General features: G+C 27.7%; 3 protein-coding genes across 6 annotated transcripts; 1 reads left to right on the top strand and 2 right to left on the bottom strand.

Annotated features, from left to right (window-relative positions):
• Positions 1 to 952: 952 nt before the first annotated feature.
• On the bottom strand, positions 953 to 3,381 carry LOC106786598 (seipin). Its single transcript, XM_014748157.1, has 5 exons — positions 2,974 to 3,381; positions 2,724 to 2,869; positions 2,444 to 2,646; positions 2,086 to 2,371; positions 953 to 1,997 (listed from the first exon to the last, which is right to left on the bottom strand). Exons 1-5 carry the CDS (start codon positions 3,195 to 3,197, stop codon positions 1,825 to 1,827), a joined length of 1,032 nt encoding a protein of 343 aa, XP_014603643.1. The 5' UTR covers positions 3,198 to 3,381; the 3' UTR covers positions 953 to 1,824.
• A 162-nt stretch (positions 3,382 to 3,543) lies between these two features.
• Positions 3,544 to 5,839, bottom strand: LOC106786597 (retinoblastoma-binding protein 5 homolog). 2 transcript variants are annotated; one of them, XM_014748156.1, is made up of 6 exons: positions 5,697 to 5,839; positions 5,445 to 5,617; positions 5,133 to 5,361; positions 4,589 to 5,044; positions 4,107 to 4,500; positions 3,544 to 4,000 (listed from the first exon to the last, which is right to left on the bottom strand). In XM_014748156.1, the coding sequence occupies exons 1-6, from the start codon at positions 5,739 to 5,741 to the stop codon at positions 3,915 to 3,917; spliced, it is 1,383 nt and encodes a 460-aa protein (XP_014603642.1). In that variant the 5' UTR covers positions 5,742 to 5,839; the 3' UTR covers positions 3,544 to 3,914. The 2 variants fall into 2 exon arrangements, with proteins under 2 accessions (XP_014603642.1, XP_014603641.1); XM_014748155.1 differs by having other exon boundaries at positions 3,859 to 4,000; positions 4,092 to 4,500.
• A 561-nt stretch (positions 5,840 to 6,400) lies between these two features.
• On the top strand, positions 6,401 to 11,657 carry LOC106786595 (omega-amidase NIT2). Of its 3 annotated transcripts, XM_014748153.1 has the most exons (9): positions 6,401 to 6,715; positions 6,864 to 7,254; positions 7,330 to 7,433; positions 7,522 to 7,832; positions 9,577 to 9,723; positions 10,063 to 10,247; positions 10,483 to 10,651; positions 11,002 to 11,235; positions 11,408 to 11,657. In XM_014748153.1, the coding sequence occupies exons 1-9, from the start codon at positions 6,576 to 6,578 to the stop codon at positions 11,494 to 11,496; spliced, it is 1,770 nt and encodes a 589-aa protein (XP_014603639.1). In that variant the 5' UTR covers positions 6,401 to 6,575; the 3' UTR covers positions 11,497 to 11,657. The 3 variants fall into 3 exon arrangements, 2 of the variants coding, with proteins under 2 accessions (XP_014603639.1, XP_014603637.1); XR_001381667.1 differs by lacking the exons at positions 10,483 to 10,651; positions 11,002 to 11,235; positions 11,408 to 11,657 and adding an exon at positions 8,063 to 9,447 and having other exon boundaries at positions 10,063 to 10,129; XM_014748151.1 differs by lacking the exons at positions 6,401 to 6,715; positions 6,864 to 7,254; positions 7,330 to 7,433; positions 7,522 to 7,832 and adding an exon at positions 8,563 to 9,447.
• The last annotated feature ends 5,842 nt before the right edge of the window (positions 11,658 to 17,499 follow it).

Raw genomic sequence — 17,499 nt, 5'->3', positions numbered from 1 at the left:
TACGCAGATAGAAAAATTTTATTTCAGTATTTTATCGATACGATTATATAATTCTTTTTAAAATTCTTATTAAACTAAATTTAAATGTTTCAATATCTTTCTTTTTCTTATTCGAATAATCGTATTATGAAATCATTATTCGAGTATCTTCTATTCGAACAGAATTTCGATCTATCTTAGATTTTTGATAGAAGATAATTAGTCGGGGAAAACGTTTATTACGATTACATGGAGTTTTATTTCCTTATTACTTTAATCTTTCTCGCACGTACTCATACGAGTTATTAGATCGGGAACAAATTAACTTTGTATTCTGGGGGGGGGGGGGGGTAGTATCGTAAAAATATGTAATGTAAGACGTTGAGAGTGCAAGGGATGATGCACGGCTTCGTGGCCTTGAGGCCACCTGGCACGATCATCGAATTGAGATCGTAAGTTTTCTCGATCCTTTGATTATCTACAGTAAAAATAAACTTAATCAGTTTTTTTTTTCTTTTCCTTTTTTATCCGTCTTCTCTTCTTATTTTTTTTCGATAGACAAAAATAATATTATTCAATTAAAAATCATCTAACTCTAATCCAAATCATAAGATAAAACTTGGTAAGAAAATATACATTTATATTTCAGCCATACGCTTCTCTCATCTTTTTTTTTTTTTTTTTTATAATTGTCGAGCAACATACAACATACCTTCATATATATACTTATATACATTTATACAAAAGTAGAAAAGCAATTAGCGACAGATGCAAGTTATGAAGTTAAGCAACCGGTGACCTTTACCTACATGAGATTTAATTAAGACAGGAACAAATTAATTACAGAACTTACTCCCCGAGAAAGAAGGAAAAAGTATTCTTTTACTTGGAAATTAAATGTAAATATATGCAAGAAAATCTTATGAATGAACAAAAATATTGACGAATAAAAAAATGTATTTCTACTTTTACATTAGATAGATCAGTTTAAGATCTTTTTAATAATTATTTGTTTGTTCATTTACATTATCAATCAGTCGTATATTTTTTTATTACATTCACATATTTACTGATATCATATGTCCATATATACGTGTAATGACATGAAATGAAATATCACTTGGTATATATATTTTAACACTAAACGTACCGATGACCCGTCTTCAAAAAATCATGTATTTTACAATATAAGTTTAGCAAAAAATATATCACTTATACAATAAAAATTCTTGATTCACTAAATAGCACTATAACTTGTAAGAAATAATGCCAAAATAGTACATATTTGATCGGTCATGGTACGTTTAACGTTAATTACTATACCCGTAGGAAATGATTTAACAATCAATTTACATAATCATTTTACATTTTTCTAGAAAAAATATAGACGAAATGTATATAAATGCAGATATATTTAATATAAAATGCATTCTAGTGTATATTCTATCTTATACAATCTCATCTTTTCGTAACATTACATTTACACGTACATTAATTTCTATTAAAGAATCGATAAGATTAAGATAAAAATTATCGCATTAAGAATAAATATTTAAATAGTTACTAACATACAAAAATATATCGATTTTCACAGCACAATATCATTTGCTTTTTAAATTAATTTACAGACAGTCATATGTATATGTTACATAAGATTATTATTGCGACAGTATACTGACGGCAATACCATTGGTATGAATATAAATTATCGACTAAATACTACTACGAATTTCTTAGATAATATCAAAGTGTGGTTATATCCATTTTGTTGTCTTATTTTTTGTACATAAATCAAGTATATTTCGTTGTTTTCAACGAGTAATATATTTGTACAAAAAAATCAAGCTATTTCGCAAATTCGACGGCAGATGATTCTGCTATGAGGGTAGAAATTTCTTGAATGTAACTAGGCTCGCCTAATATCGGATCAGATGGATGACTCGAATGACTTTCCTCATGAGGTTGTGGAATATCTTCTAACACCGGAACATCTTCCAGAGATAAAGTATCCAATGATGCTGTGAAAGTAAATGAATAGAAATAGAGAACTTGATATTTAAAAAAAAAAATCAAATAATAAAAATATAAAAAAATACATAATCTTACAATCATCAAGTGTCTTAATATCTTTTTCTTCTTCTGATTCGCCTATCTCATAAATATAATCATCCTCTTCATCTTCTTCTTCCATAGCGAAATGTAAATGTGATAAGATAGATATAAGTGCTAAGAAAAACAAGTTAGTTCCAATACCAATGATGGCTGATAAAATAGGCCAATGATACATCAAATAACGTAGGCCTGACAAATGCGCATTGATAACTAATAACGCAGAATAAAATTCAATGAATCTTGATTCAATTTCAACATGAACTAATGTAACCGGACGACTCTGAAATTAAAATAAAGATTAATTAATATTTTGTTATAATCATTTTTATAAATACTTATCGTAAATACATACTTGATCTTCTTCAAAATTTCCAAATAATTCAAGGACAAGAGTTTGTTTCTCTTCTGTAGTTCCAGAGATCATCATAGGTGAAAATATAAGAGTACTAAGTGTGTGTAATAATGTACTGCGATAGTGCAACATTGCTGACCTGCAGACACGTTCCACAACAAAAGCATTTCTACTATGTAATCGTGCACATACCATAAACATTCCTATATATAAATAAATATGTATAAAAGGATAGATAGAAAATAATTTATTTAATTGGTATTGAGTAATAAGTATATACCAAGTTCCTTATTCACAGGAGATTCAGGCATTTCTAGATGTAAGTTAATTTTATAAGGCTGACCAACCATGAATAGGCTTTGCTTTTTTGTCAATTCTACCATGGCCGATGGAAAATTGCACATACCTCTTTTGTTATTGCATGATCTATTAATTTTAAAATAATATTTTAATTTACATACATATATATAAACAAATATACATAACATTTATTTACACAAATATATAAATCTCTTTGTATTGGAACTCACTGGAATTGCAGGTGTATCGGCCGCATATATGACATACTAGGCATGTATGCATAGTAAAACGCTATATAGAGAAATACAGATAACCAAACAATGAGAATAGCACTGCTAATAATAATGCCTCCACGAAAAACTGCATCCTTCACTGATCGTATTTTCCGTGTTGTTTTCTTCTGCATACTTAACCATTTCTGTATTATTTGTTGCAATGATCTTGAAATTAACATTCTGAGCAAGTATATTTTGTTGTTAAAATTTAAAATTAATAAGTAAATATTAAATATAAAATTAAGTTCGTCGTTACAAGTTATTAAAAAAGATAAAATAAAATCTGTCGTCTATTCGTATTTGGTTTATCACGTCATATAAAAATATAGGTTATGAACACCTATGCTTAAACTTTTTACACAATTTAGATTATTAAAAAAAATCGGACAGATGGCTCGACTGTAGACCAATAATGAAATATAACATAAATGTAATATAAATCAGCAACATATAAATGGAGAGACATATCCTATACAATTTTATTATATTATTGACAATACAATCGCAAATTGAAATGTAAACCAATTTTTTTTTCTTAATAAATATTTATCATCTCTGTTAAAAACTTCGTTACTGGATAGTAACAAAATTTTTCAATATAATTAAAATTATAATAAATGGAATATTTAAAAATTTTCCATACATTTAAATAAAACTTCAAAATATTAAAATATTACTTTTATGCAATACATTAGGAACATTAACAATCTTTTGTTTTTCTTTGTAATAAATGTTTATGTGTAAGCAAACACTGCAAAAACTCATTGTCTCTTGGCAGGATAAATAAGTACTCTTCGGTATAAATGACTTACAATTACATGATTTTTTTAGACCTATTTACATATGATAAGACACGTTTTATTGATTTCTGTGAATATGATGGATTATTAAAATATTTATTTTCCTTTTCTATGCTCTAATCTTGGTCTGCCTTTCTTTGTTGTAGGTTTATCTTTTCCTTTATTCAATAAGGGGTGTGTTTCTGTAAGCAGACCCATTTTATCAATGTTATTTTAAATTAAAGGTTTAAATTAAGATCTATTATATTATATATTATCTAGTATAAGTTCTACCTCCAATAGGTGCACCTTGTAAATCGATATTATGTGAACGATGTTTTTTTATTGGCGGTTCATGAGGAGAAACTTGGGTATCCTCTGAATCTTCAACATCTGGAGATATCGGTAAAAATTGAAGAGAACCTATATCTTCCGTCTCTTCGTCTGAACTGCAAAAGGCAGCAACTCTAACGATAGATGCTACGTCTACTTCAATTTCTTCATCTTGAGCTTCTTCTCCTTGTACTACAGACTTATCCTCGTCGCTTAAATCAAATTCACTTTCTCTCTCTTCGTATTCTACATTTTCGTCTAATTCTTTAAAATCTGGCGCAAAAGCAGACCAATTTTCAACTTGATTTTGTGCCCAAATAGAAACTACACCAGATGAAATGGAAGCTATGATAGGTCTTACCGGATGCCACTGTTTAATAGATAAATTTAGATTTTATTATTATATTTGTATATTAAATTTTGTATGCATGTATATGTATTAAATTTTTAACACATACCACAACATCTAATAATAATTCTCCTTTAGTTCCATGTAAGATTTTTACTAAATTTCCAATACTTTTTTCCCAAACATATAACGCATGTTGTCTAGCAGATCCGGCGCACACATATTCTCCATCTCCGGAAAAACAGCATTTTTTCCACATAGTCTTATTTACAAGATCTTGTAGTTTTTGAATTGGCTCTGGTTCGCCATCTTTTCCACATGCCAATATCTCTATACTATCATACACGCGAATAACTCTATCGGAAGTATTAACAAGAAAACACGAACCACGCCTTGCAAATTCAATACTCTTTACTGCCGTGTTACTGGCAGTACCTTGTGAAATTTTGTAAGATGCTTTAACGGTTAAAGATTCTGCATCTAAGACCAAAATTCTGCCACGAGCATTTCCAGTATATACATAATCACCTCTTCTATCAAATGATGCTACTATATTTAAATCGCTCTGGAAATAAAATGCAATAGATTAAGTAATTTATATTTAACATTTATATATAGATATAGATATAATGATATATATAAATATTAAATACATCTTCATCAAGAGGTATGACTCTATGGGTGCCTTCGATGTCAACCATTACAGCAGCATGTCTCATCGGACATACTAAAAATTTATTTAAGTTTCTCGGATGAAATTGAACTTTCAAGATTGGAGAAGGAAACCTATATTTTTGATCGCATTCTCCAGACAAAACATCCCATATACAAACATTATTATCTGTAGATGCGCTCAACAATTTGTGCCCATTTCTGGACCAACTAAATAAATGGAAACATTCATAAAAATATTATATATTTGTGATTATAGAAAATTTATCTATTTAAAATCAAATGAAGTATACCTCAATGAACAAACAGGATGTACATGTGCACTAATTATTTTTGCAATCCCACGCGTTAAAAAATCCCATATAACTATTCTACCATCATTACAACCAACAGCAAGTAGAGTTCCTCGTTTGTTGAATGTACATGTTACAGCAAGCGATATACAATCCAATGTACCGTCAAATTCCTAAGAAAATAATTAATTACAAATTTTAGTCTTGATTTATACAATTAATATGATGATATAATTAGAATTAAATACTCACTTCTGGATAATTTTGTCCAAATGATTCCAATAGTTCTAAATTCATTTTTATATATATTTATATTATTTTCCTTTTCTAAATTATAATTATTGTTTATAAAGTTGATCTGATGTTAAATCTTTAGTGGAGAGAATAATACAACACCGAGGTACCAACATTTCATTAGGATTTAACTGTTGGTAACAATGCTGATGTTCTTATCGACGTCAGTACCAAGGATAACCGAATTTTAAGTTACAATTATTAATAAACATTAATATACATTTTATATTACAGAGTTATTAATATACATAGAATATAAAATAATTATAATCTGAATTTTCATTGAATAGTAATTTTTAGTATGAAGATCTTTTAAGAAAAACTCTCAATTTAGTTACGCTTTCAATAGTTACCTTTCCCTTCAAGTTAATCTTCTACCTTTTTATTTTTATTAAATTTATTATTAGTGATATATTTTAAGTATTTAAATATTATTAATTTTTAATATTTTTTTGTATTGCGATAAAAAAAAGTTCGGTAACTTTTAAATTTCATGGGCTTTAATTCTCACTGCTTAAAAATTACTAGATTGATTAGTAAGTACAGGTATTTTTTAAAAACGAGTATTTGAAGAGCGCGCCTTTTTCAGTTTAGTTTAGTACCTACAGATGGCATGAAAACTTAATACAGAAATTTACATTGCGTTTATGTATGCGCTATCATTCAGTCTAATCCTCCGTGATATAAACGTAGTGACAGAAATAATTTTTAATAATTTTCGAAATCACATACATAAAAAATTGAATGTAAATATATCGATGGATTAATAAAATATATATAAAATTATATGTAATCGTTTAAAATTAATATTTGCACGCATTATAATAAAATTGAAAGATGACAGAAGAAGGAAAAAAAATTTCTTTTGGTTTTGCCAAAACCTTAAAGAAGCCTATATTAAAAAATAAACTTCCTCAGGAACAAAAGAAAGTTGATTATATCGAATGTCTAGATGATAAAGATATTAAAATTATTGGGTAAGTGATAATAATATATTTTATTTTAATATAATTTAAACAGAAGTTATTTCTAACCTCATTATATTAGAAAAATAATGAGAAGTAATTTTCGAAGTTATTGCATGTATGAGAAGTAATTGTTTAAAATGTGTTTTTTATATTGTAGAGAAGAAGAAAAAAAAGATGAACCTCTGGTCATTCCATTGTTGGGCTCAAAAATGTGGCACGACAGAATTGTCAATAAAATAGATGCAGACATTTTTGAACCTAAACTAGTGCCAAACGAAGAAGTAAAAGTACAAATTGATGTTAAAAAAGAAACGAGTAGTGAAATAACTAATGGAAATACTACACCAATTCATACTGACATTCCTCATGCGGTTATTAAAACTGAGCCAGTGGATACGACGTCTATAGAAACTACTGGAAGTAGTTTGGAAGAACAAGCAGCTAAAGAAATTATAGAAGATTTAAAATCTACAGGAGCTAAAGGAACATCTGAAATTTTAACTTTACCTATAATGGAGGAAGAAAAAGCTTTGAGGGGAAAAGAAGAAGTAAGTTATAAATCATATCGATTAAAATTTTATTATTTATAAAATTCTCTCTAAATATTATATTCATATTAACAGTCTACTTTAGAAGATTATGAACGAATTCCAATAGAGGCGTTTGGTTTAGCAGTATTACGTGGAATGGGATGGAAACCGGGACAAGGAATTGGTAAAAATGAAAAGTAAGAATCTATTCTAATTTACGAATACTATAAGTAAAAATAAATTCTATATATCCGTTTAATTCTTCTTTTATTTTATATTTTACAGATTAGTAACGACTGTTATACCTGAATTACGTCCAAAAGGAATGGGTCTTGGAGCGGATAAAATAACAATACAAAAACAAGTAACTAAATCTAAGGACAAAAAAGAAAAAGAAATACAAATTGAGAAAGGTACCTATGTGAAGATCACAAGTGGTAAATATGTTAATGCTTATGGTCAAATAGAAGGGTTAGACGACGATGCTGGAAGATTAATTATCAAAATGGCTTTGGGAGGAGACACAATTTCTTTAAATGAATTTATAGTTCAACCGGTGACGAAAGATGAATATGCTGAGAAAGCTAAAGTTTTAAGTTAGTATACAAATTATATTCTTTATCAAGGGATCTTTAAAAGGTCGATGTAATATTCTACAAGATATAATCTACATCTAACGTAGATATATATTTATGTTAAAAATAATTTACAATGTTTTTTACAAAAAGTTAATATTAAAATGCTTTTTAAGGATCTCTATTGCTATTGCATTATCTTAATAGGTGTTGAAAGTTTAGTTTTTAGTATTTTATGACACTGATTTCAGATGTAGCGAAGTATAAGGAATATAAAAGTAAAGAAAGTCCTAAATTAGAAAAACGTCCGTCTTTGGAACCTAATAAAGGTAATCAAGATAACGAAAAGGAACAATCCAAAAAGGATGAAAGAGGTAATACTGAAAGACATAGTGGTAAAAAAAGAAAGAAAAATGATGATCATAAAACAAAATCAAAGAAACACAAAAGACACTCGTCGGTCAGCGATAGTAGTGTCGAAAGAAAAAGCAGAAAGAGAAGAAGTTCTAGCAGTAGCAGTGGTAGCAGTAGGCATAGAACAAAAAAATATAAGAAAACTAAAAAAGCTAAAAAACATGGTAATTCGGCGGAACAATCGAGTAAAAAGCGAAAGAAGAAGGATAAGGAACGTGAAACAACTGAAGACAAACATAGTTACAATAGCGAAACTTTAGATAAAAAGAAACATAAACAAAAGAGATCACGATCTAGATCACCTAAAAGAAAATCCAGATCTAGATCAACTAGAAGATGATGATATACATTTGTTAAATTAACTTTTCTTTAACTGCCAAATTCTGTAATATTTCATTTATGTACAGTGGAATTTGGGATTGCAAGTAACTTGGCTTACAAGTAAAACAAAAGCTGATAAAAAATTTTTGATTTGATTAACGAACGATGTCTCACAATACAAGCAGTACAAAAATGCTTGGCAAACTACAAGCATATTCGTAGTAAATAAAGTGCGAATTAACTTGTTTAATTTTTCTTAGTATTTTGTATTTTATATTATTTTTATATGAATTAATAATTGTGGAACTAATAATCTAATTTATCATTATGTATTTATTATGATGATATTTGCTTTGATATACGAATGCTTTTGATTACAAGCACATTTCTATAATGAATTATGCTCGCAAACCGAGATTCCACAGTATCATTTTATCTCTTAATAAAATTTATTTTTGCATACATTTTTATATAAATCTATTTTTAATTCATAATATCTAGAATGCATGAAAATCATCTTTTCAATGGCCTTATCTAGTTGAAAAAACTAATTTCCATATAATCACAAAAGTTAAACAACTATGAGAACAATTAAGGCAGTTACCTATTCGAGTATTAATTGTACAACGCACTATTTTTAAAGAACCTCTCACCTGTAGAATGGAGAGTAATAACGAAAGAATCTATATAAATATTAATTATCTTGTTTATTATATATAAAACTCGTATGATGATATCTTGGACATATACGTGGTTTACATTTTTGATTAGATTAATCTTACGTCATCCTGTACATATTTTCTCTCAAACTATATCTGCACTTGAATACTGCATTCATGCCATAACCTAAGTATCATGCTACATACAAAGATACTCAAGCAGAGTATCAGGACCATGTCAAGTACGTAAAACAACCAAATATAATAAAATTCATCAATACTATAAAAGATAATACTTTATTGCCTTTAATATATTTGACTAATTAATAAATTAGAGAGAGAAAACTTAATATTTGATTTTATAATCACAGCACTCCGTTTAGCGTTAGTACAACTTGCTGTGGGTGATGATAAGACGAAAAATTTGACACGAGCTGTTGATTATATCGAACAAGCTAAAAAAAATCGTGCGGACATCGTCGTATTACCAGAGTGTTTTAATTCTCCTTATGGAACATGTGTGTAAATATTATTAATTATATTTTTTTATATTCTACTTAACAATATATAGTAAACAATGTATAAAAATGAATGTAGCAGGAATCTTCACTTTAAAAATTAACTATACAGTAAATATTAATTTGAAGACAAAAAACTAGAATCGTAGTTCATATAAGCGAAAATTCAAATCAAACAATCAACTGCCGCCTTTTAAACATGATTTACTTTGCGTGTATATTTTATTTATTTAAAAAGATCTTTTTTATTTGGCATATTTGTAACGTAAATGTCATATATTTAAAATATAAATATGTAAATTTATTTCTTAATATAAATTTTTGTACATGCAAATTTAGCTCATTTCCCAAAATATGCAGAAGAAATTCCAAAAGGTCAGACGAGCATTGCGTTGTCTGATGCGGCGAAAAAAAATAATATTTGCGTAATTGGGGGTACAATTCCAGAAAGAGATGGCGATAAATTGTATAATACTTGTACGATTTGGGGACCAGATGGAAAAATGATAACCAAATACAGAAAGGTGATAATCATTTATTATTTCTACATCGTTTAGTTTATATAAAACAAAACAAAAAAACAATGTACTTTAAAACCTTATAAAAGATATTTTTATTTTCTAATATTCATAAAAATACATCCACAAATATTCATGACAGAGATAAAAATTTCCATTTCAAAAAATACGAGTCGTTGAAATTTTACTTTTAAAAATTGTCTTCTCTTTCAACTGCTAACATAAATCTCTTTATCGACAGATGCATCTCTTCGATATCGATATCAAAGAAAAAATTACGTTTCGCGAAAGCGACTCATTAACTCCTGGAAATTCTTTGACCACTTTCGAAATAATGGGATGCAAAATTGGGATCGGCATTTGCTACGATATTCGTTTCGAAGAATTGGCTAGACTTTATAGAAATCAAGGTATATTTAAATCAAATCTAAATTCTTTCAATTCATAAATTTACCGATAGTAAATCCATTTTGTTAGGCAATTAAATCTTGTTATTACAGGATCATAATTTTATTAATCACATTTTTCATTTTTATTTTAAATTAAGAAAAAAATTTGTTTTTAATTGTTATGATATTATTTTCTCGTCAATAGGTTGTAAAATGTTAATATATCCAGCAAGATTGATACTCATATACTAAGAGTATAAATCGAGAAAATATCTTTTATAGGATCAAAATTTTTGCTATCTTTTTATTTTTTATAATATTATTTGTTTTTCAATTTTATTATTAATTTTTCGTTTGTTCCTCATCAATAGGTTGCCAAATGTTAATATATCCAGGTGCATTTAATTTAACCACCGGTCCACTGCATTGGTCGCTTCTGCAGCGTTCTAGAGCAAATGACAATCAATTATACGTCGCCTGCGTATCACCAGCTCGTGGTTCTCCTCCTGGTTATATTGCATGGGGACACACGCAGCTAACTAATCCTTGGGGTGAAATACTTCATGAATTAGATTCCACGGAAGACATGATCGTCTCTGATATAGGTAATAGAGAAGCTACTTGTCATTAGAGAAACTTCTACTTGAATGTCATTACGAATTCCTTACCTCTCTCATTTACATACGCAGTTAAATAGAATCTTAATTATTCCCAATGGTATTAAACTCACTAAACTAATAACTATATTGCAACAATAAGAAATTGATTATTTCACAGATCTCAAAGTGATTGACGAGGTAAGAGCTCAAATTCCAATTTTCGCACAACGACGTACGGATTTGTATAACACAATTTGGAACAAGTAACTATACTTTTTCAATAAATAAAAACGTCTTTTTTAATATTCAAGCTACCAATAAATTGTTGTAAATTAATATATATATAATGGTTGATATACATAAATAATATATATTTTGTATGGAGGTTTTGGGCAAATATAAACAGCAATTTCTTTATGAGATTGAAATACTCGTATTAATTTTAATTTCTTATATCAAACTAGAAAATAAAATTGGGATTACGTTGATCTTTCGTATACACATTGTTTCAATATTATTTCAGTAATTTATTGAAATTTTTAATGTTGATTTAGAATGATTATTCATACATAAAAGGCCCCTTGATGATTAAACGACATAATTACAATGAAAAGTAATTACGTATTGTTATATATAGCAAGATTATTATTATTATTAATATTAATTATTTGTAAGATATTTCCTAGATATGTATTTACATTGAAATAATTAATTAATACTTCTTCTTTTCTTGTTTTTTCCATATCCGTAAACGTTAGGCTTTAAAATTTTAAGCTTAGAGAAATTGGTCGATTAATATTGAATACAATGGCTTCTCGTTATTTTTTTTTTTTCTTTTCGAAGAGAGCAAAATACAAGAACTTTTATTTTTCTTCGCAAAACGCACGCCTCCTCATCAAATACAAATACGTTCAACATTCATTAAATTGAATTCTTCTCCGCTAATAAATTCATACATTCATTCTTTTATATCTCTTAAGAATATTCTACAAAATAATATAGCAATAATCGCGTAATGAATCTTTCTCAATAACTGACCTACCATTATTTCATTAAATGTTATTTTATAAAACGTAGAATAATATTGAAATAACGTGTGTATGTGTGTGTATGTGTACATATATATATATATATTTATTTATTTATCGCGCGATCATGTTCATTAATATTCAATTAATTTAAATAATGAATATATTGCAAATATTTAAACAGTTCATTTTTGAGAGATTTTGTTACCCTCAGTATAACCCGTTGATGCACGGGTATATTTATTTACAATTAAAATTAATTTTTAATTGATCGTGTTTTACTGTAACAACAATACTGTAACAAATATAAATACGTATTAGATAAATATGTGTTCGTCAATCCGGTATCCAAAAATGCAATGTATTGATTTTTGTTTTGTCGCACTAAAATTATGCTTGACAAAAATTTTCTTCTGTTATTTATAATAATTTCGGATAATAATAATTATAATTTATTCTTAATTACGCTTAGAATAATTAGTTAATGGAGTAATACTAACAATAAAATATTCCATGCCTACAAAACGCTTCGGCCAAGAGTATTCAACACTCGAAGGATTAAAGCAGAAATATGAAAGAAGAGTTTGGAAGAGAGGGTAATAACGAATAATTTTTGTTCTTTTACAAATCGGACGAATTTTTTTCGCTATTGTCGCAATACAGTATGTAAATACATAAATACATATGAGTATGTATGTATAATTCGAAGAGATAACGTGGTCGCATCGTATCGAATAAATATTTTCGTTGATAACACCAAATATCGTGCTCTTCATTTTTTTTCTTTTTTTTTTATATATTTTATAACTTATTTTAATTTTTTTTTGTCTAAAAAATATTGGTCACGTGAGACGACGTATTTGATATTTATGTCCGAATTACGCGGAAAAAAGCGTCTTAACGGCTTTACAATTGATTGCGTTAGAAGAATTAAAGTAGATAAGTTAAAAAAGTTGAAGAAGAAGAAGAAGTTTAAGAAGAAGAAAAATTAGAACAAGGAAAGAAAAAATCAATATTATTATTTCATATATATATATATATATATATGTATGTGTATATATAAAGATAATTTTTAATTGATATTGTCCATACACGCGCACGTGATTTTTGAAAAATTTTAAGCTCGGAGAGAATAATTTCGATTATGTCGATATATAACGAACGATATTATATAAATACCCTGTAGCAATAAACGGAGCACCACAATGAGAAAAAAGCAATTCCATTGATACACCGCAATTTATATATTCGCCAGTCTATGTTTTACGTCACTTCAAAGACCACAAGGAAGTGTTGCTGCACTTCGGAAAGATAATTAGGCCATTAAATGTAGTCGTTAAAATAATAATCATACGTATTATACATCTTGTGTAACATTTCTCGTTTTTGATCATTCTATATTTTAATACTTTGTAGTAATAATACTTCAATCAAAAAAAATGATTTCTTTCTTTTATCGAAATTTTAATATTCAATATTAGATTTAATTAAATTAATAATTTATAGATAATTTTTGTAATTATTTTTTTCGTAATAATAATATTGAATAAAATATTTAATTAAATCTAAAAATAATTTTACGATTCAATTAATTGCATTTTCAATTATATTCTTTTTCTACTAATTGTAAGATTTAAATTAATAGAAATTATTGTTGCAAAGTTGTATATGATAAACAATCGTGATTTTTCTTGAAAGATTATTTGAAAGATAACAAATCTTTCAAATCAAATTGAATCGAATAGAATCGTGTGTCGATGTTCAAATCTCAAATATGATTTTTCGAAAAGCTTTAAATTTGATCGCTTTTCTCGTCGTCTAAATTCAATGACATTTTATCGTTCGTATATTTCTTTAACTCTCTCTCTCTATCTCTCTCCCTTTTTTTCTTTCCCTTCCTTTCACACAAATTTGTTCAACTTCTCTTCCTTTGTTGGAATTAATCATCGAAATTCCCCGTACGATTGCCGTTTGAGTAACACGTAAATTGACGAATCCCGCAATTTCTCATTTCGAGGTATTGGTGGAAACTTTTTTCAACTTAATAAAGTTTCTTTCCCCCGTTTCATTTCATACGCAGCATTTGCTTTGATTTGCTTAGCAATTTACAACACGGTTTGTATATTATTTATTTTACACAAATCTGAATGAATATTCGAAGAAATTTAGATCGCACGAAAATCGATTCAAATGAAATACATCTTTGTGAATACGACTATTCACGTACGAGTAAAACTGATCGAATTTTCTTAAAAGCGTAAATTGAATCGTTAAAGTGTTTTTGATCGTGTTCAACAGCGTGTGATGGAACATATGTACAAGGTATACAAAAATGGCATATCATCATTTTACTTGTAAAAATTTGTCAGCAAGAATATTACGCGAAGGGATTCACAATTAATTAGAAAATGATTGAATATTTCATTTTCTTTATTGTCTCTTTAACGATGAATTTAATTTTAATTAGAGACCACCACCACCACCACAACCAATATCGATTATTATATTTGATTAGAGAACATTACTTACTTTTATATAGCCTGCACATAAATTACATCACACGTTCGCTCTCGATTATTCTCAAATCTGCAAAAGTACAAGCATGCAATATTCAAGAGATTAGATTTTTATCGATATTTAAGTTGGACATATAAAAAGAATTTTTTCTTGTTAAAAAACTTTCACACACACACATACACTTGTACTAATTCTAACAAGAAGATAGGTCAAGAGTCAAGATTTTTAAATATACATTTATGTATGTATATATATATATATATATCAAGAAGATAGGTCAAGAGTCAAGATTTTTAAATATACATTTATGTATGTATATATATATATATATATATANTTGGCGTACGCGCGCGTGCACGATTATTCTTCAAACTAAGGCCAGGTAACGTTTAGATTGTTGTATGCGAAATTTATATATATATATGTGTGTGTGTCTTATTTCGGTATATATTAAGACGATATGTATTAATTAATTAAATTAATCAATCGACGTTCAAATGATTTGGAAAAAAGGAAATAATTATCATTAATATCAAGTAATAGAAATAAATATTAGGGAGGATAAATTAGCTTTCGGAATATCTTACAAATTTACTTGGTCCTGACCGATATTCAACTTATACGGGGTATTATGTTTGAACACGACCTCATTGTTAACTCACGTTACGAGCTTATGTGGATTTGCTCGGGTTAATACATTTTCATTCTTAAAATACTATCCCTTTTCTTTTTGTCGAGAAACAACTATCGTAAATTCGTGAAAAAATTAAGGTCCTTCGTATATTTCACACAACACGCGCCAAAAACACACTCACACACGTAAATATTCTTTTAAACATGATTTAACTTCAAACTGACAAGCTAAATCGTAGAATGTAATACAGTTTCACATATTCCATGTTCCAAATATTTCATTATTTTTATTATAGAAAGAATAAAAGGAAAATGTGCGTTAGGCCAAGTTGGATAAAATAAAATAAAATAAAATAAAATAAAATAAAGAATATTAAGTTACGAAATTTTTTCTTACACCATAACCCGTAGATGAGTATTAAAATATAATGTATATTCCTTATGGTAATTCCTTTTTCATTTAATTAAAATTCTAGTTCGCATATAAATCCTTATCGATATCCCGTTAAATCCTTTCAACGTTAAATTATATTCGAATTTCCTCTGATCTACTCTGCTTTCCTTTGATCTGCTCAGATCTCTTCTGCGCAATAACGAGTCTTCTCAATTTATTATTTTATAAAGTCTCTGTACAATTGTACAGGATGAATTTAATGGCATGTCGAAGAAGATTACTCTATTCCGTATGTGATCGAAATAAAGAGAAAAATCTTTTTAAGAGTTCGAATCGAATGTAATTAAACGAGAGAAGAGATTTTTTTCTTGACACTTTGAACGATTTATCATGTACACTTGTGTTAACTTTTTTTTTATCAATTTATCTTCTTCTTCTTTTTACGCTAATTTTACATCCGTTACTTTTCATCTCCTTTATTTTTATTTAATTCCCAAGGTCAACGTTAATATGTATAATCTGTATAAATAAATTCCGGAAAAAAAGAAAACGAGAAAAAAGATTTCGAAAAGCACGATTAACCGAAAGCTAAATATTATTACCTTTCTTTACAATTGTGTCCGAAATTTTTCAACGATCCAACTTTTCCGTTTATATTTTACAAGTAGAAATAAGAAAAACAAATGTATAAATGTATGTATCCCACAAGCGTCATAAAAAGAGTTACATAGTAAAATAATACGAAAGCTGATGGACATTTTAAGCATTTCGTATGAAGATATGTCAATAATTTAAAGAAATGACTCGTTGTTATCCTGATATTACTTTTATATCTGATATTACTTTTTTAATTTATAAAGCGTTTGCTTATAATATGTACGTTTATACAACATTGCGTTATTCATACTCATAAAACATATCAGTTAAATCAATTAATTGTTTATCAATATATATGTTTAATATTATGTTTAATAGATAGTTATTAAATATTACCTCGATCGTTAATGTTCAGAGTCTTTTGATTGAATCAGTATTGTTTTAATTACATGTTTAAATTTAACGATTTATAGATGCTAAGTACAGTTTTATTATTAAAAAAATATAAGAAAATATAAAAGAGATTCTGAACATTAACGATCGAAATAATATTGATATATAACTATATATTAAATGTTTGATAATATGTATTTTTAAAGTCGTAATATATTTTAGTTGCTGAAGAAGTCACGATGGAGGGATGAAACGTTCAATAAGAGATCGAAATATAATATTCTAAATTCTTACCTTGTCCAACTTCCCTGCGACACATTTATTAATATCAGTTAAAGTTAGATTGTTTAAAATACCTAAGAAACCGTGTATACGACGACGTTCACTTGCCGTTTCTACGTATATCAAACTTTTGATATGAACTGATATAAATACGTATCTTCTTTGAAACTTCTTTTTTCACTCTTTTGGATAAGAAAATACTATCTCTTTTTCTCTATCTGTATTCAGGTCACTATGAAAGTTTTTTAAACTTTCTATGAGAACCCTATTCGTGACTTCATACTTCTTCATGGCTTGCTCAAAATATATCTGTATCTACAGTTACTACTAACTATATTTCTTTCTATCTACTAAACTTCAAGTTTCGAAGTCAATATGGTCATTAAGATGGCTGCAGAAGTATCATAAGAAACTAAATACGTCTCT

Source organism: Polistes canadensis, unplaced genomic scaffold (assembly GCF_001313835.1).
Source record: "Polistes canadensis isolate GaletaPanama2010 unplaced genomic scaffold, ASM131383v1 scaffold_77, whole genome shotgun sequence".
Taxonomy (NCBI): Eukaryota; Metazoa; Arthropoda; class Insecta; order Hymenoptera; family Vespidae; genus Polistes; species Polistes canadensis.
This window is presented reverse-complemented; position numbering and strand designations above follow the sequence as displayed.